This window comes from Thermobia domestica, chromosome 10 (genome assembly GCF_964235325.1).
Source record: "Thermobia domestica chromosome 10, izTheDome1.hap1.1, whole genome shotgun sequence".
Lineage (NCBI taxonomy): Eukaryota > Metazoa > Arthropoda > Insecta > Zygentoma > Lepismatidae > Thermobia > Thermobia domestica.
This window is the reverse complement of record NC_137463.1, coordinates 196,737,411-196,758,450: the sequence shown is the minus strand read 5'-3', so window position 1 is coordinate 196,758,450 and position 21,040 is coordinate 196,737,411. Positions and strand designations below refer to the sequence as shown.

The window sequence follows — 21,040 nt, the reverse complement described above, 5'->3', positions numbered from 1 at the left end:
TTGAGCGATTGACTAGAAATTCAAACTCCGATTAGTGACAATTTCACAGTCTTGTTTTATTACAAGTGTAAACTCTTTAGTCAGTACAGAAGAGGCCGTGGATCGTGTTCAGATTTGATGACGATGGATTTTGGTGAGTCAGAGTAGGTCACAATGGATGACAGTGGTTCATGGTGGGTGGTGGTCAGTGGGTGGTGGGTCACGGTGGGTCAGTGGGTCGTGGGTCAAGATTTCATTGACCCACGCCAACTCTGGCCGGGGCCCCCCCAAAGCTCATGTGAAACCCCATGTATTTTTATGAGTATGTATTTTTATATGTATTTTTCATTGCTATATGTATTGTTATAATAGACCTATATATTTTTATGAATTCTCCGTATTGACAATACAATCTTCCTTTATTGCTTATTTATCTGAACATCCCTTGTTTCCTAGACACACTCCGCGGGAGAAATCACACTCTAGCCTTTTCTTGGGAGACACCATAGGGTATTCCACATGATGGCTAATATTATTAATAACAATATACCTTCAGAGCTATTTTAACAAAAACTTGGTTACTGATATAAAAATTAAACAAAGTATTCCATTTTGAGCTCACTTCAGTGCATTCTTTGCTAGAAGTATTGTATTCTAATTGGTAAAATAATATAGTAATACTGAGCAAATAAATCTTACCATATAAAATCCAATGTGGAGCATACATAAATTTCAAGTATATATTATTTATTCTATCATCCTATATTTTTCGAAAGATTGGTAGATACAAAGTATTTCTAAGAATAAAATGTACAAAACTAAAACTACAAAGATATATTTTTTTTTTCGAAAATTCTGAAAAATTTTGCCATCCATACGATCAACAGAAATATTTGTTCTTTAAAGATAGATACATACATCGGTTCTTAATCAGCTTAAAAATAAGGGATATCAAAGAATATTGATAAAATAATATTTATCTGCGACAAAACATGTTGAATTGCATTGCTTTATAATAGGAAATGTCTCTTCAAATAAAGATACTAATAAAGCAACTATACTGTGCTAAAATAACAAAGATATACATTTGTTAGCTATACAAGGGAAGAGGTAAAGAGTACATAGTTGATGACCAATTCATCAAATCAGCTTCATGCCAATCCAAAGGATCTTGGTCACAACGTTCCTTCCAGTAATCTCTTCGAACAGAAGATATCTTCCCGCACCATACCTATAAAGAAATTAATATGACTGAATTACACTACTGCTAAAAATCAATTGTATGCAGTGATATATCATATGCGATATTGTTAAGTGCCACAACTGCGTGTATGCACTAAACTAAACAAATTTTTAATTAGTGCCACTTTCTCAGAACTTTTTATAGATTTGTTAGAAATTCTTAGAGGAGCGGCGTAATATTTGAGAAGGAAAGGTGAAACACTTGGTAGAGCAAAATAAATTAACAAAATAAAAGTAGATAATAATTGAAGTTCTTGTTAGTAAAAAGTTTAGGGTAAAAAAAGAAAAGATTTGTGTGAAGGAACCTGAGTGCATTATCGCAGTTTAAAATTCGACAATGATATACACCAAATTAGAGAGACAGTCAGCCAGTACGAGAAGTACTAAGAGAAGGCAAGAAGCTTTTACAATCTCTGGTTGACATCTCCCTAGCATCTGTGCTAATTTGTGTCTGTATTTGTCCTGCTGAATTGATGTTACAGACAGAAAACTAGGCGGCGGTAGCATGCTGGACAAAATCCAGCTACGATTAACTACAGGATAACTCAACAGGAAATTGTTTTTCAACGGCTACAGACCGAAGCGTGGTGGCAAATCCTGAGCAGCTAGTGCTTGAAGATAGGCATTTGACTATGAGTTTTTAGCTAGGGCGGTGAACATTGGTAAGGGATTCCTTCGCATCGTATTACATAACATTCTGCATATGTATGAGTAAAGAGGCAGCAAGGGAATACCCCAATTGTTGACACCTTTTCAAACCCAAAAACATGCACAATGTGCACAAATCATTTTGGACTTGTACTACAAAGGGAAGGATGCTTTTTATAATAAATTAGTGGCTATAGATGAACGTTGAGTGAACCTACTTGTTCTGAAACCAAGGAAACGAGTAATACGGAAATGTACTTTGTTCCCCTCCCCACAAAGCCTAAGCTGCAGCATTTTCATCGATTAAAATGATATTGTCTGTATTTTGGGACCATGAAGTGCGATCTTCGCTGATCAATTAAAAGGTGCTATAATCACAAGAACATAATACAGGAACCTAATATAGAAGTTACGGAATGCTATCAAAGCAGAGATGGAGTTTGCGCAAGTAATGTGTGTTCTTGCTGGCGAACAATGCACTAGCACACCGAGCAGCAGAAACACTCACTTTTGTGCGACAATGTGCCTACGAACCTCTGCCCCATCCGACCTGACTCAATCCGATTATTGTCTGTTTCCAAACGTAAGAGATATTGGCGGCGGAAACCTCGTTTGCCTCCAACTCCACAGACTTTTATGCAGATAGTATTAACGGACTGACCTATAGATGTGAGAAACATAAAGCAATATGAAGTGATTGTACAGAGAATAACGTGTCCGCTTACTAATTGCAGATCCTTAGCTAATCTCAATCATGGTTAAGGTAAGACCTTTCTGCCTTCCCCTTGTACATCAATTTGGCCTGGAGGATAAGTAATACCAAATGCGAAATAGGTGGTTACTCATTACGTGGGTTTGTCCTTACGGCGGTGGGATCATAAATAGTTTGTTTTTTGATCATGACTACACTTCTTAGTTTTGAATTTTAAATCAACTGGCATAATAGGAGAATGGGCTCCCTTTCGTGGCGCACAGTCATTAATTTCCTGGTTTAGGAAGGTCCTTTTTCAATCCTAATCGTGGCTTAAATAAATGCATCTTTAAGAATATATGTAATTTGTTTCTTTCCACAAGTACAAGTATGCAATCTACAATAGCTGATTATTGGAGTAAAAGAACAGGTAACATTTATAAAATGTTTTGATTTTATGTGTTCCCAAAACAATCAACCATTGTTATTGATTGCTGACTCGGTGATCCATGACCTAGTGATCGGAGTTTAGGAAGTAAGGGAATAGGTCATTCGGATTTTAGTTTTTTTATGAGTAAGTAAGCTTTTCTATAAGATGTATGTTTGTACGCACGTGTAAGAGTCCAAAGTTTAACCCACAAATCCCCAGTGAATCACAGGTGTCACATTGATTTCCTGTTGACCTTATAAAGTTAGTTTCGAACGTTTTACACAAATACCCATTGTACTTTATAAGCCACACATAAACCTTTGTAGCAAGCTTTGCTTCGTTCCTTTTCTTCATGTTTTAGCAATTTTATTCAACTTTTCTTGTCAGTAGCTGCATGTGGCTCATAGAGTTCTCGAGCGCCTTTCAGCTTCCGGATATATTTTATTTATTCCTATGATAAGTAAGTATTTAACTCCCTAATAATTTATTTTTCATGTATCTAAAAGGATCAATAATTACTCTGGTAAGATAGTAATTGTTCAGGTACTAAATTAAAGTTGTAAACTACGTCTGTTCCTGGCTGAGTCACAGGTGTCCCATTAGGTTTCCAATTCATTCAAAAACACTTTTTTTTTTTTTTTTTTTGACATTTCTGTTATCTAAGACCCTCATTTAGTGAACCATGAAAGTTTTATTCAAAAATTCTTACTTGAACAATGTTTGGGTTTTTGTGGGTTAAATGCCACTCATTTGGTTTCAAAATCTAAGGTTAATACGTAGATGCTTGCAACAGAAGATTTCAAAAGTCTTACCCGCTAGAAATAAATGTACGTACTATTTTTTTTTAATCAATTATAAGCATAATATATATCACACCCGATTGATGAAGCTTTTGAACAAAAGTGACATGATGGTACAGTTGGACAAGGTTAATGCGCATGTGAAATATTGTGATGTGCAGATGAAACACAAAGGAATATGTAGATACAAAATAAAACATCTAAATCATCTTTACAATCTATCCTTTTATCCATGGAAGTGAGAGGAAATATGGCTTCTTGCATATGGTTAATATTATTTATTCTTCTCTCGAGATTACAGTTTTTCAAAATTGGTAGCCATGTTTTGTTCAATCTGTTCTCATCTAACTTTTGAGTTCTCATCATCATGTTCTCATCATCATCAACTAACAACTTGAACTTCTTACGATTACTTCTAAAACAAAATCAAGTGTCTTATTTTCAAATTCTGAATTAAGTTTTCAATAACTTAACGTTCTATAATTACGTTTAGAATGATTTAAATATAGTACTCTTACCAAGTTTTCATTACAGTTACTTTATTTTATAACATCATTGTAAATATTCGTCTTAGTCATGCAAATATGTAGTCCTTGGTACGTACAGGTTATTTCATACGGAAGACGTTATCGCAATCATAAATTCATTTTTGAACCATAGTAAATTCTCTTTGTTATTTCTTGGTGAAGCTAAGGTTATCTTTAAATTCACCACATTAAAAAAAAATCAATCTACTTATTGTCATGATTACAAGAAAATATAACAAAAATTTTCCTCTGTTCTTTCTGTTTCTACATGCCTTTTTATTTATTTCTTCTCCTTTTCTGTAACACATATGAATTAAATTATTCATTGAATATCTTTTAGCCTTATAAGTGTTTATTTTTCTCATATTATTAATTTTATGTGCGCAGTGATACTGTGGTTCGTAACAATTCGAATTCAAATACTTACTTTCCTGTTATGGTGTATCCATGCTTTCTCAAGAGCGTTATCTTGAGCTAAACTTAGCTTATACGCCTTTTCAAGAATTTTATCTGATTTCGATAGACGGCGTTTAATGCGGTTATAATAACTAATCAAATGAAGCAACCTTAAATAAAAGAAGAAGAAAATTGTAAAGTGTTTCCTTGCGATGATTATGTGGTAAAAGTATTATTATCAACAACTTTTTAAATTTAATGCGTCTTTAATATATATACGTCGATAATCCGAACTAATTGAGACCATAGGTAGTTCGGATTTTCAAATTGTTAGGATTTTCGAAAATGACCAAGAAAATGTCATTTAGGCTTAAATATACTGACCGGTATGCTCTTTTATCGATGCATTGGTTATACAGTACATACAGTAATTGCAATACCGTACGTAAGGCTACTTACATTTAGTGTTTTTTCGAAGAACCTGCTTATATACTAAATTACACTGTTCTTGTAACTCACACTTAAAACCTAACTTGTATAGGCCGAAGGGAAAATAAAATTAAAAATATGTATGACAAACAATTACATACGAATGAGCTTTTGTAAAAACACCATCTTCACGCAAGTTTGTTTATCGCTAGCGCTAGGACAAATGTAAAAAGCTTCCAGGGACCGCGTTCGGATTTTTGACGTTCGGATTATCGACATCCTACTATATATATAATAGTATGTAATAGTATGTATTACAATTTCTACAATGTTGTATGAAAAAAAAAACTGTAAAGCAAGATATTAACATAAGATTTCTTGTGTTCATCAGAGTTTGTACTTTCACTTAAATATAGATCTTGAGTTAGCAATATAGATATTTAGTAAACAAAAATATATTTAAAATTTCCGCCACATTCCCTAAAAACTGTTTGTTTACATATAGTCAAAGTTCACAAAATACATAAACACTACCAAACCGACCTTATTGGGAACAATTATTCTACCAGATGCCTTTAGAGAACTTGGGCTTACATCAGCATATTTTGTCATTGTATTTTGTGGACGATGGTGAAGATATCTATAGTTTAAATGAAGTAGTTTACAAGATACTTGGCGTGATTTTCCACTATGTTTGTTGGATCCTGGAATCATCAACGCCTGCAGAGTGAAAAAGATTTCAGTACCAACTTATGTAAAACTTCAGGTTTTACGAAAAACCACAAAGGGATGAACTGGGGGAATAGAAGTGACAATTATCGTAGCTTCATCAGTGTTGCCAATTTGATAGATTACAAGAAGTCGAGGATTTAATTCCATATGTTCCTTGAAGGGAATCGCCAAGTACAGATTCAGTTCCACATATTCCACGTCGTTAATAGCCCATTATATAAGAAATCGAAGTTCGATTCTTGGTATTGACCAATGGTAAGTGGCCACGACCGACACAAAAGGTGCTGATGGAAGGAAAAATAAAGAGACGTGGCATATCCAGAGATTTGTCTGGATGAACCAAATTGTGAGACCAACCACACTGAATTTTGCTCGTTAACAGCATATATTGTAGGAATGAAATATTATTATTCCATCTTCATTTAAGAAATTGTAACAATGAAAAAAATACTTGCACTGTGGTATATATATATATATATATATATATATATATATATATATATATATATATATATATATATATATATATATGCCTATATGTGTCAAATTATCGACATCCTACTGTGTCACTTAAAATATTCATTATTTCAAATTGGGAGCATTGGCTAGACGAATGATACTTTGTAATAAATTTGTTGCACAAAAAATGGTTTTCAAATTAACACTATAGGCCTATTTTACCTGTATAAACATGAATCAGTATCACTAAAACAATCCCAAGAATACCCTATTTTTATTTACACTCTGTGACAGAAATTATCGCATATCGCGAATGAGCGATAAAAGTTACTTCACAAATCCTCGGTAATTCGACAAATTCTGAAGAACTCCGCAGTTGTACATTTTTCACTGTTTTATGTTACTAAGGGATTATTATATTGTCACTATCCCATTCTAAGCCCCAATTTTATCGGACAAAAACTTCATAACTTTTTTTTTTTTTTTTTTTTTTTTGGCATCATAATGGTAGAAAAGGGTAAATTGTAAAAGATGCAATGGAAAGCTATACTCCTAGGTATGGCACTTCACTTCCCCTTCACGGCTTCATTGCTTCCAGTCCAGCTGCTTCTTGACCATCGACTCACTCTACCTTCTTGCATCAAGTACGGAATGGGAGGCGGAAGAAGGGAGGAGAACAAGGTATCGTTCTTCGCTTTCCCCAAAAAGAGGGAAAAGATAACACTATGAGAGATTCAACATTTATCACTGTGCATCACGATATAATTACTATTCAATTATTTTCACTAATTAACAAATAATATTTCATTGCTACTTAAGTTAAATGAATTAAAGACCTCGTTTTCTTTCTTTCCTTCCTTATACGCAACAAATATATGTATGCTCAGTTGGAACACCTATATATATGCTTAAGGGAGATGTCCGTGTTTGGGGTCAGAATTTTCGTTTTTGAAAAGTATCATTTTCAGATTGTACAGTCTTTGAAGTTTCATTGCCGGAAGTTTCATGTTCGTACGACATCAGGTTCCCTTCAAGAACTGCAAATTATTGTCTACTTCCGTTGTATTTTCAGGCTTTAATATATCTATTTTCAGTTTTCATTTTTTTTTTTTTTATCATCCCATTCTTCTGTAGTGATGTAGTAAATATATTTTTGCTTTGTCGTTCTGAAAAGAATACACACTTCATTTTGCTTACTGTTCTTTCTGCGTTCACAGTTCTTTGTTTTCCTTATTAGTCTGTGTTAGTAAACTTAGCCAATAGGAGGTAAATATAGAGTGAATTTCAAAAAAATTGATAGCTTATAGGTATATTATGGGAAAGCAATCAGGAAAAACGTTGGTAACCTTTAGAAGATTGAGAATGCAGTGTGGGCGACTTACTTTCATAAATATTCAACTGACGAGAAACCAACGCATATGCTTTGTCCCAAAAGAGTTTTCCTGTAGTAGGTATAACAGATCTCAAACAACTGAAGAACATTACGAACATAAGCACTCGTTGCCTGCTGCAGCGACGGATGCTATCAAACCTATCTACAGAGCTCTTGCTTATCCCCCTTTTCGGAAAAATATTTGCATAGGAAAACATACAACCCCAATGAAAGTTGCAATGCACTGATATGGCAACGATGTAAAAAAAAAAAAAAAATACATTTGCGAGTTCTAAAATCGTACAAATTGCAATGTATGATGCTGTTTTGTGTTTTTGTAGTGTACGTGAATCAAGAAAAGGTGTTCTGGAAAAGATGGGAACTTGAAGTGGTGAATACAGCTCGAAACTAATGCCAGATATGGACAGAAAACGTATAACAAAATCTGAGTTGGGAGTTCTGAAGCTTATTAAGGAATCAAGAGTGATGAAAAGAACGTGTAGGAAGAGTGAAGAAATCACAGTCGAAGACGAAGAATATGGTTATGACCCTTTCTGAATGTTGTGATGCATCTTACTGCTGAAAATCCACTGTAAATTTTAAACTTTTAATTTCTCAAAATTGCATTTTTGGACATACATGTACCATTTTCTCACAAACTACGAACGATAAAGTAATCAAATTTTGCACAAATCTTACTTGTATGTACCTCTATTTACTGAACTAGAATTATAACATAGTTCCTTTATGTGTCTCAATTACTCTTTGGTGAAGATTAAAAAGTCACATCATTAAAATTCTTCGAATTAAAAAAAAATAATTATTGGCTTTGTGTGTAACCTAGAAAAATAATCCTAGTTTAGTAGCATTACCAGCTAGTGTAGAGTGTATGGTATAAAAATTAAACGAATCCCTTCAGCAGTTTCCCAGAAAAAGGTACAAACACTTTTAGAGCTGTGCTAAAAAATTAAGCCTATGTCATATGCGTAAAAGGCAAAATAAAGGGACAAAAATTAACATAGAGATGTCGAACTTCTATATACATCTACCGACCAAAACTTAAACTTCTGCAAGCAATAGCAAAGCGTGGGTTGACAAATTTCTCGTAAGCAGTCAAAACACGGACATCCCCTCTTAATTCTCCCACGTAAATATATATATATATATATATATATATATATATATATATATATATATATATATATATATATATATATATATATATATATATATATATATATATATATATATATATATATACTCTTTTGAAACTCTGTCCCGGGTTCGATCCCAGCCTCCGCCAAGTGAACTTTGTGGTGGACAAACACCGTGCTCGTGGGTTTTCTCGGGGTTCTCCCGTTTCCTCCCACTTTCTTCATTCCACCATTTCACTCATCTCTCATCATCACCGTCTCCTTTAGCCTAACCGGCATAACCGTGGGACGTAAAACTAAAAGATTTCATTTCATTTTTTTCTTTTGAAACTCTTAGCTGAACTTTCAAGATTTCCGTCTGACAAAAATTCAGTTCTAAGAATTTTCGCTGTATATACGAAGGTTAAATAAAATGTTTTAAAGCTAAATAATAATTATAATATATATATTGTAGACTTTCTATAAGTCAGAAAAGGAATGAAACAAAAACAAAGCCCAAAAGCTCATTTAAACTATGTTTGGTCAGAACTAGTGAGGTGGCTTTGTAATCCATCTATCTTAAAAGGAAAATACGTAGTTTAGAGGAACTTTAACTACTTCGTCTTTTATTTTACTTTTTATTTATTTTATTTTATTTTATTTTATTTTATTTTATTTTAATATTTTGACTGCATGCAAACAAACCGTTTTTGTTGATATTGATACTGATATAGGATTTACTCCCAAGTTTTGAGAAATGTCTGAATCAATTAGAAATGTACGGGTAACTTTGTGTCTATGTGTGTGCATTTTTGGTGAAATTTTCTAAATCGTTCTTATATGCTCTAATTATAAGAATTTAAATGCTTTACTATAAATTTTAAATCGCTCTAATTTCTTTTAGTCATCTGCACATTCTTGGTTTATGTATTTACGTTACTCAATAGCACAAAACTCAACAAACTCTGCCCTCCTTCCTGATGGCCCTGTGACTACGTATCTATATTCTAAAATAAAACTTACAGACTAAAAAAGAACAAGAAAACAACAGAAATAAGAAATTCAACATAGAGGGGAAATTTCCTCCACGAGTTGACATCTTTGCGTCAAGTACAGATGATCACATTTCAGGAAATTCCCGACACCTCAAAGCGCGAGACCTTGATTGCTACTCGTGTCTCCTGTGAAGATTCGTGCTATAAGTGATTCAGTGTAGTTGAATAATTGGAATAGTCTTGTAAAATTTACTTGTACTGGTTAGTTCTTGAAAAAGACTGGTGGACAATCTACAACAGATAATTAGATTTCTCTTTCTATCTTTCATATATATCAGTGGCGGTTTCTCTTAATGTTTGCATGTTTGTACAAACCTCCTTCCAATATTTTCATTTTTTATTTGTGCTAAATCACTTTTCATTCTATTGGCAACATCATCTTTTCTTAAACAAGTGCGTTTGAAACGGGGCTGGCTAGTTGCTTTCTGCTTGAGAGTTTGCCAAACTCCCCAGCTTTAACAGCTTCCGGGTCATTGCGGGGGTTGCGCAGTAAGAGGGGGGTTATCACGCCATGCACTGCCTCATAAGGATCCATATGCTTGCACATCTTTTGCAAACAAATCTACCAAAGAAAATCAGCCTTTCCAAAACATAACGCTTTGGAACTGGAACTTCACCGCCGTCCCTCCCCCTGCAGTATTGGTTCTCGCCTGAAGGGGAATAGTCTGTTCCTTTGTGACAATGTTGCGTACCGTCGCTACAGAGGAAAAAAAACCTTACGCCTTGCCTAAATGCGAGATTGCCAAGTGGCCATAACTATTGGTTCTGTCAACCAAGTATGGTCAAGGCAGTTATGAAGACAGTAAAGGCGATCCCGTGAAGAGTGAAGACAAATTGAGGATGTCGATATTTAATACACTCATATCTGAATAAGTAGAAATCTGGCAGCATAGATACAATGTTTTCCTTTTCATGTGTGCATGGGTGAATGAGACAATTGCAGAACAGTTTTTAGAGAAAAGGCGTTAATTGGGGAAGGGGTGAGATTTTAAAGCGGGTAGTGGACTTAGTAGTGTTGTATGTTTGTGTGTGTGTGTGCCGGTCTTTGTTGTTTATGGGAATATTGTTCCTGTAATTGCATAATTACGTGTCTGTCCCTGATATACGTGAACTAGCAATGCAGTAGCAATGAATTCTGTAACGTCTCTGTTGAATTACCCGTTTTCGAAAAGAACTTCAGAAGCAAACCTACTTGTGAAAGACATCGGAAGACCAATTCCGACTCTCAATATAACGCAAGTAATTAGAAGTCAGAAACGAACATTTACAAAGAAGTTTAATCTCAACTTGTGCGAACAGCATAAGTGGTTATGTGAATTTGAAATTAAAAATGCTTTGTTTTGTTTTCCTTGTTTGTTGTTCGGGGCGGAGGAATGTGCATGGAGTAAAAAAAGGTGCGGATATCCAGCATCTGCACTACAAAAAAAAAAAAAAAAAAAAAAAATCGTCGAGTCATATAAGACACGTTCTGATCTCACTGTGTTGGAAACGTGAATATTGCTGCTCAACTAAATGCTGGTTATAGGCGGTCCATTGAGAATCACAATCAAAAAGAGAAAATGAAATGAAATGAAATCTTTAAGTTTTACGTCCCACGGTTATGCCGGTTAGGCTAAAGAAGACGTTGGTGATGAGAGATGAGTGAAATGATGGAATGAAGAAATTGGGAGGAAACGGGAGAACCCCGAGAAAACCCACGATCACGGTGTTTGTAAACCACAAAGTCCACACGGCGCGAGCTGGGATCGAACCAGGGACCCCAAGCACCGGAGGTGAAAGCTCTACCACTAAGCTACCGCACCCCCAATCAAAAAGTGACGCAAAACAGGTATGTGCTCAATATAATCATCAATTGCATTTGGTTTCGTGGCACCTTAGAATTGGCTTTAAGAGGACATGATGAAAAACAGACTCTTCTTCAAATCGAAGCGTTTTTCATAGATTAATTAATTTCAGTGCAGAACTTGACAGCGCTCTCAAGAGTCATTTAGAAAGCGCAATAATTTTCAAGAGTACGTCAAAAATCATACAAAATGAGCTTCCGTATGTAGTAAGTCCAGAGGGGGCACACTTCCACATATAATCCTATAGGTAGTTCAGGTCTTGGCTTTAGCTTAGAAGGACTGGAACGATCAGGATCCATAGCTCTTTGGCCTACAAAGAAAACCGATAAAAAGCATATTTACATATGTAAGTGGTGACAGAGCCCATACCCCTCAAAAATTGTTCGACTGAGAGAAAATTTACAAAATTTAATCTTCGTGACGCCTTGAAATTAAATATATATATATATATATATATATATATATATATATATATATATATATATATATATATATATATATATATATATATATATATATATAAATAATTTCCTTTTTCCTATTTGGCGGTAGTAGAAGGGACATAATTTTCTATAAAATTCTATAGTATGTAGACTATCTTGGGTCTAACCTAGGATTGGAACGAAACCTGCAGAATCCATAGCTCTTCAGCCTACGATTAAAAGCCGAAAAAAACAAATTTTTATTTTTATTTATATATATAAGAGGAGACAGGAACCGAAAACTGTCCGACTTGGATAAAACTTGAAAAGTTTAATTTCTCTGACGTCCTGAGAAGATATATATATATATATATATATATATATATATATATACATGTATTTCCCCATAAAATCCTATGGTTTTGGTCTTGGGTCTAGCCTAGAAGAACTGGGACGATTGGAAAGAAACTTGCAGGATCCATAGCTCCGCAACCTACGATTAAAAACCAAAAAGCGCGTTTTCTATTTACAAATATAAAGAGTGACAGGGGACATACCCCTTACAAATTATCAGAAGAGATAAAACTGCAAAAATTTAATCTCCTTGACGTCTTAAGAACAAAAGTAGTTAGTGATAAGTGGAAGAAAATATGCTGGCACAAAACCTTCAGTATTTATATGTATGAAAACAGCATATACTTCTTTATTATGCAGGAATAAAGAATACAACTCCTACGAAAAATTAATACATTGGGTAAATATTGCCTTATTAGCAGAAATCGGTAAAATTTTAGTTTGTACCGATGTAATTTTCCTCTTGTGAAACTCTGGAACCACCACTAATATTAGACAAGCAAGAATAGGACATGGCTTATTAGTGTCAATTAAGAAACTTAACAACAACCGATTTTAATTTATTCGTTATCTTATATCTTTAACGCCATTCCAAATTTTTATCTGCATTCTTTCACAAGCAGACAAAAAGTTTACCAAAAAGAATTTTTACAATTTAAATGTATAGAAGAAAAAATTTACCAACAAGAAATTCGAAATTAAATTCAGAATATCTTCAATTTTGTAATTTTAAATCTTAAGTTCTGTGTGTCAATTCTTAGCCAAACAATATATTGATATGCAAATACAACTAACGCCAGCAAAAGTCTAACAGTCTTTCCACTCTTCGTATAAAAAGTAAATTTCTGCATTTGAAATTTTCAACTAATTTATACTTTTATTACAATGAAACTATTGAAGTAACAATAAATAGATTAGTAGTCAACTTACCTAGGCTTTCCAATCTTCGAGCTACGTACGCATATCCTTAGTTTTTTAATAAAAGTTTTCGCTTGTCCCATACATTCATTATATTCTTCAAAATTTCCAATGTCAATCTTCGAAACTGCATTCAGCAAATGACATTCAAGAACCCTCAATAACACCAAAACTTCAGAGTAACTGCATTCAGATTTAATGGAGAAAACATTAATACAGTTCTGCCACTGTTTGGCTTCATCTAGTAAATTACGTCGGGTACACCACAGCCACATATCCACCATCAAACGCTGCATGACTGTTGTTTCCATCACCAATGTTTTTGAGTCTTTCAAATCGTTTGCAAATTTTTGGCATATTCCGTATTTTTCAACTGCAAAACCAGTTTCAAGAAGCATGTCAAGACATATAATATAATAATAAGTTTTGGCTGTTTTGTTTAAAGAGCGTTCTGCCAAAATTCTTAGCGCGTGAAGTAAATCTACAGCTTCAGACATTCGACAACGCATCACGAGACTCTGAATCAACAATGTAAGAATACTTATTTTTAATTCCACATTACTTAATCTAGAACTTAGGTGCAAACTTACAAAGCCAGTATCACAGGATATTGCTCCTTCGCCGCGTAAGAACTGAACAGTGAATATCACAAAATAGAGAACTGCAATATTCGCAAATAGCTCTTGATTCATATCGTCAGGAAGAATAGATGTACACAGTCTTACTACTTCTTTCTCAATAGCCTTACATCTACTTACTTCTCTGTTATGGTGATACACTTTCATGATACTGGAATATGAAATAACTAAAGGAATTATATTTTCTTCCGACTTAGTAGCATAGTTTAAGCTAAGAGTACCTGCTACTTCTGCAAATAACCAATTATCGAAATACTGAAATACCTCACAAAGATAAGATAAACATAATGCAATATCCGAGCAATAGATCCTATTAGTTACAGACGATCTCTTACAGAATCTTGTGGTTAGTTTTCTAAAGCACTTCTCTTTAATGCGTTCTTTAATAACGAAGCATCTTGCTGAAGTATGAGACTTTGGGAACTCTATGCCAAAAGAATGTAAAGAATTTTGTAGGCTTATGAGTGCTTCCTCCATATGACTTAACCGAGATAAGGCTAAGCCAATAAAACTTTGTACTTTCGCCTTGAAAAAGAGAGCAGCCTCAAGTGTATCAGAGTTATACGACAACATGTTTCCTCCTTGTAACTTCCTTACTCTTTCCTGAAAGTATAAGAGCAAATGTAATGGATAAAGATATTTGAAATATTTTTTTAAGACTGCATAGTGCAGTTGTGTAGTATAAATGAATAAATACGTTTCAGAAGAAAACTGTCAAAAAAAATTTTAACTTCTACGTTGTCTATGTACAAAGAAATACTACAGTCCGCTCAAAAGTTTCTGAATGAACCAGGATTGAGTGACCCTGCAGGCTTATTGTTCTGGTACGAGAACTTTTCCACTGTTGTTCAAGTGAACTTTTGTTGTACTATAAAACATAAAATTTGGCGACAATTGGATCGGGATCTGAGAGATACTGTAGATGATATATCTAATTATAAATCTTAAAATAAACACACACACACACACACACACACACACACACAAAAGAAAAAAGAGAGAGACAGAGAGAGAATTTGTAATTGATATTGCATAGTATAAATAAAAATGTAGAAGACAAGATGATTAGTTTTGTTTGAAAACAGGGTTCCTACAGGAACTGATAAAAAAAATCTCTAACTGTTCCCTGGCTCTATATAAGAAGTCCATGACTACATGAAATTCTTGTGAAATCGGCCTTCTCTTCCCCTCCCCCTCTTGATGATCTCTCTTCACCAGTTTGACAATTTCTCCTCAGCACTTTTCGTTCGTTTTGCTCTGTGCTATTATTTTTATATATATTGTCACTATTTTTTTCGTTTTATTAAAGCCTTTCACGTAAAACATCATCACGGAGGGTGATTTTCACGTATTTATATTCTCCTGTCTCTTGTATCTGGTTATATGTGTTCCTTTGAGCTCCAATAGTTTCAATAGCTATTTTCCATTAACAGTATTTTACCGGAAACCCTCCTTCGACCGTTGCATTTCATGTGAGAATGAGGCCAGTTTTTACTATTTTCCATTAAATGTTTGTATTCTTTTGTGCCAGTAAGAAACTTGTAGTAAGTGACATCCAGTTCTAATTCATCACAACTCTGGAAAACTTCTTAAAGTTCTTCTATGTTTAGACTAAAGAAAGAATTTTTTTCTGTATGAAGTTAGTCTAGATAGAGGGAAAATGTTTTTTGATCTACATGGGGAGAATGCTGAATTACCCTGAAGATCTAAAAAGACAAACCTTTAACTCGTTTGTACATTGAAATGCTTCTCTGTTGGAGTTTGGCAAGCATAGAAATTAGGATGCTGTTACACTCATGTAAAAATTTCAGTTTCTGTTGTTTTCTGGCCTTTGTTTCTGACCTGATTTGTCCGAGAAAGCGTCTGGCAGCAAATACAATATCGACATTTTTGCTTATAATAAGACTTTCTGCCTTTGTGATCTTAACAGCCCTGTATCTGTACATTTCAGCAGTTCTGGTTTCACACATCAAATCGTAAGATCTTGTAAAAGCTTCTCTAGAGCTTAAAGGCGAACGAAACCATTGGTCTTGAAGTCTGAAACTTATGCAGAATGAGCTGGAACTCATTGGTAGTTGTAGAAATTTAATTACATAGTCCCAAATTTTCAATGGCCTCTTGAAAATAACAATTGACCTTTTTCAACCAGCGGACACCGCAGAACTTCACAGGAAATTTTGTGCAACCTGTTATCTCAGTAAACTTTCCTTGACGAGCTAGAAGGTCACTGAATAGGTAGTGCAAGTAATGTAGTAGGTAACATATATTCCAATCCATCAACACCAGTTTTTATCGCATCATGGGTAACACGCAAGTCGCATGTACCGACGTATACCAAGCTTTTTCTTGAGTTGCGGTAACTGTTCTGATGCGATTCTGGGGAGGAGAAAGGAAATTTAAATTAATGTATGGACCATCCATGGACAAAATGTGAGCCCTTGAAAGATTGAATATAATAAACCAATGATCCATAGTGGCGTTATGTGCAAAGTATTTCGAAGTTACCTTGAAGATTAAGCTATTTTTAAGTGTTCTCCAACAAAACAAAAACATATGATGAAACTTCAAGTTTTCCCCTGACCATCTATAATTTCGTTGGCTTTCTCTAGTTCTTCCTGACTTTCCAGTTTAAAGGAACTAAGTAAAACATATAGATAAACGGAGTCGATGTAATGACTGAAATTGAAAAAGAAAATAAGTTTCTTTTTTAAAAAGTATTTTGTAGTTCTTTATATCTCGTTGATGTGTTAACGTTTTCAAAAGCCGAAAATACAATATTTTGAAAAGTGTTTAGATGGTTTCGTATTCCTATATTTTACTCGTTGAATTAGCAACAATGAGCGCAAAATATGAGCTTCTATTGAACGACAGTTGAGCAAAGAATGTTGTATATAGGTTGTCGTAAACACTTTTTTTTTTTTTTTTTTTTCAATGTATGGTATTTTGGGTTTTTAAACGTTAACCTATCAACACCATATAAAGAACAACAAACAGAACTCTTTTCGAGTTTCTGTCACTATATCGTTGTGTGCATATGCTCCTGAGTCTTACCTGGTCTCAGGGCACAGCGGACATTAAACGTTCTTGTCTAGATGAGGTTTCCGTACCTGCAACCTAGAACGTATCTTCATTTTTATGTTATTAGGGAGAGCATTTTGGGTGAATGAAAGGTACACAGTTTTCGAGGAGGAAATGTGCGAGTAGAAAGGAAACATTCATTCACAGCAAAGGCAATGTGTGAGGCTTTAATGCGAGTGCCTTTGTTTCTTAAAACGAATCTAATTTGAAATTTAATTCCCGATAAAATTTTGGGTTAGTGTTGGATTGGAAACAACACAGCCTAAAAGGAAACATTCAGATATGAGAGCAGAATGGAGAATATATGTATAGAAACTGCAACTGACTCGGATTTGTCAATAAATGAGTACTACTTACGGCTTTGGTTCCATCCATTCCAGTTCGTTGTAGTCTGTATTAACACTCACACTAACACTTCACTAATACACAGTTCCTGAAGGTTGTTAAGTGACACTTGTCTTAGTCCGAAAAATGAGGTGGGAAGGTCTTTAGTCCATTAAGCATCTAAATTGCTTGGAGATTAGCTCTGGGCGGCGACCAATTAGGTATCTTGACTCCAGCATCGTTGACTGCTAGGCAACCATCTCTTCCTTCTTTTCTGTATGGGCGAAATTTTCGGTGATTTTCCCTCTTTTGGGAGGACCACGAGGGTGTCTCCTAAGGTTCTAAAATACCCTAAAAGTCTATGACAGTCCTTTTCTCATTTTAGGTATTTTCTTCTTCAGATTCGTATATGCTTGAATAACAAAATAAGACAAATCGGAGTATCTCGCACACGGAGATGTTGCGAGTTTGAAATACCGAGGTAAAAAGCTTAGTGTTACAAGTTATTGCTTCTATTTGTAACTTCGCTTGGCGTTGTTCGAAGGATCTGGCGTCCCTATCTCAGCAAATCAATTGCTTGTGATGAGAACGTTCTCTTCAATGCGTTTCCATCTTATGTCTGCAGTTTCATTGTATGTTTTTTTTTTTTTTTTTTTTTTCTATTTTCTGCTCTATCTGCATGTTTGCTTCCGGCTAATGTTGAACGATTGCAAACTAAGTGCATGAGACACCAAAAGAAATCGTTTCTATGCAATGTAAAATTAAATTTAGAATAATCGCGTTTCTTGATTATTTCCTTTTTACTCTTTTCTGATTTATTTTGTTTTCCTTTTAGAAATTACAAATTAGATCTGTTTTACGATATTAAGTATGTACGTCTATATCTTTCAAACAAAACTAATATCGTATTTAACCTCCCACATGTTCATTTATACTATGCAATATCTATATCAAATCGTCTTTTTGCGTGTCTACTTTAGGAATTTTAATTAGACGTATCATGAGATGATGATGATGATTACGGTTTGTTGTATGTAAGAGTGTTAATATTTACGTTTGTCAGTATGGGTACTTATTGCATACTACACATATATAATATAGCTTCTTTGAGGGTAAAATAACACAACTATTTTTAATCTCCTCTGGTGTTACCTCAATAAAGATTTTTTAAGCTTAGATAGGCGTTGAAGCAACGGACACTGAATTAATATTATAATGTAACAGACACTAAAGCAATACGGTTTGCTGTATGTATGAATTTATATGTATATATACACACACCCATGTAGGTATGACTCCTTTACGGAGACTCTTTGGAGAGAATTAAAGAATAAAGAGCAAGTTGTAGTAAAAAGTTAAAACTTAGTACATATATATACCTAGGCATATATTACATAGGTTTTAACCCTATACAGTTGATTTTAAGCTGGAGATATGAAACATCTTTTAATCATTGTCAAATTTTAAAAGGGAGACAAAGTTGCCTTAGCTCATTCAAATTTAGTATATGTGTATACCTTAGTGAAATACGACAAGAGGTTAGTATGTTAGGGAAGGTGACATTTTTTCGATATTTTAAGCCGTTTAGGAAATATTGGCCATTTTTTGTGAAATTTTCGAGGTCCAAGTTGTAGTGGTGATTGTTTATATTTTGTAGTACGTTTTCACCTTAATGGGTTTCTTTTGAACTTATTTTAGCTCTATCCCTCACCGTTTTAGAGTTACGGACATTTTTTAATAATTGCCAAATTTCAAAATTGTGTACCTTGTGTACCTTAATCAATCAATTGTGTACCTTAGTGAAATACGACAAAAGGTTAGTATATTAGGGAAAGTGACATTTTTGCGATTATTTTTGCAAGATTTTAAGCCGTTTAGGAAATATTGGTCATTTTTATTTTAATTTTCGGACTCCAAATTGTAGTTGGGGGTTGAAACTTATTACTGGGTTAATCTAGGGGGGGCTTGAACTAGGAAATATTGGCCATTTTTTGTGAAATTTTCGGGGTCAAAGTTGTAGTTGTGATTGTTATATACTTTGTAGTACGTTTTTATCCTAATGGGTTTGTTATGAACTTATTTTAGCTCTATCCCTAATCGTTTTGGAGCAACGGACAATTTTTTAATAATTGCCAAATTTCAAAAGGGGGTCAGAGTGGTTCTATGAGCTGGAAACTTGGTACATATATGATTTTAGTGAAAGAAGACAAGGACTTAGGTTGTTAGGGAAGCGGAGGATTTTTTTTCGGTTAATTTTGCGATTTTTAAAGCCATTTCGGAGATATGGGCAAGTTTTTGCTTCATAACTACAATTTCGTGGGTCCTAGATGCCATAGAAAGTTAAGACTTAGTACATATATATTTTGTGGATGGTCTTGACTCTACATTTAGTTAAACAGAAATTGAAATTTAATAAGAGTTAATGGCAATTCTAGATTACATGTCATTAATCATACTATGTAATGTCTTGCTAGTATCACAATGGAGAGCTTAACCTTCGCACTATCTAAGTATATTTTGTAACGCGGACTACCAAGGGAGGTCATTTTGTACCCATCTGTTAAGATTAAATATATCTCATAAAAACTCTCACAAAAATCTACAGGGCCCGAATTGGACAGTAAACGGGATACGATTAACAGCTATTTATTATATTGCGACCTAGGTGTGACACTTCTAAATGTCAGTCACATCTCCTACCAAGGTTGGGGGGGAGGGTACTTTGTGCCCAGCAAATTAAAATAACACATTTATAAGACACACTAACGTTCAATTTGCAGCACCGTAATATATATGTTTCAGCTAAATATGTTGAGCAATAACATAATTTTTTTTTTTTTTTTTGTCACAATTTTAAAGAAAGGATTAGAAGAGTAATTACAAGAAACATACTGTGGTGGACACAAAGTACCCCCGTTGGTAGTGCAAGAGTTAATGAGGGTATATTGTCAGTATAAGTTTCACCTGATGCACCAGTATAAGTACTTCAAGGTTCTCGTATAACATCAATTTTTAGGTTTACTTATTAATAGGTTTTTCTCCATTTAAATTATGCATCAGCTTTTATATTCGTTTATATAAATTTATTCACCATAGTGACATCTATCACTTAGTGTATGTCTTATTTTTGCACTTCTTTTTATCTTCAAACCCTATAATATTGTAGAATTTTTAGAACTATAAAGGTGATTTCGTGTCATACAGCATTTCTTGAATATTTCAGGAAAAGTTTTAATAATTTCATGGATGAATAGAAAGTTTAACCCAATGTTTCATTTATTGTAATGTTTAAGCGTAACTAACGTTTTGCACCTGTTAAAGCTATTTTTGTGATGTGAAAAATTCGAAATAGTTTTCATTAGAAAAATGAAAATAAAATGCACAAAAGAGCAGAATCAGAGTTAAATATGTATCTAAGTAATTTAGATGAAAACTGGATTCAAGTCATAGAGACTGCAAGAAAATTAAGATATAGAGGATGTTTCTGAATAGAAAAGAAACACGAATTTTAGGAATGATCCAAAAAATGCATCAAAAGATTGCGATCTTGGCCAATAATTAGTTTCTGG

General features: G+C 34.1%; 1 protein-coding gene across 6 annotated transcripts in view; it reads right to left on the bottom strand.

Annotated features, from left to right (window-relative positions):
* Positions 1 to 724: 724 nt before the first annotated feature.
* LOC145662923 (adenylate cyclase type 10-like) overlaps positions 725 to 21,040 on the bottom strand; it is a 93,516-nt gene continuing 73,200 nt past the window's right edge. For 5 of the 6 annotated variants that reach the window (XM_081728930.1, XM_081728934.1, XM_081728931.1 and 2 more), the window contains 3 exons: positions 13,444 to 14,672; positions 4,745 to 4,883; positions 725 to 1,210 (listed from right to left, as the gene is read on the bottom strand). In XM_081728930.1, the coding sequence (XP_081585056.1) occupies positions 1,070 to 1,210; positions 4,745 to 4,883; positions 13,444 to 14,672 (1,509 nt within the window). In that variant the 3' untranslated portion in view covers positions 725 to 1,069. The remainder of the gene's footprint in view (positions 1,211 to 4,744; positions 4,884 to 13,443; positions 14,673 to 21,040) is intronic. The other variant, XM_081728932.1, reaches the window with a different exon arrangement.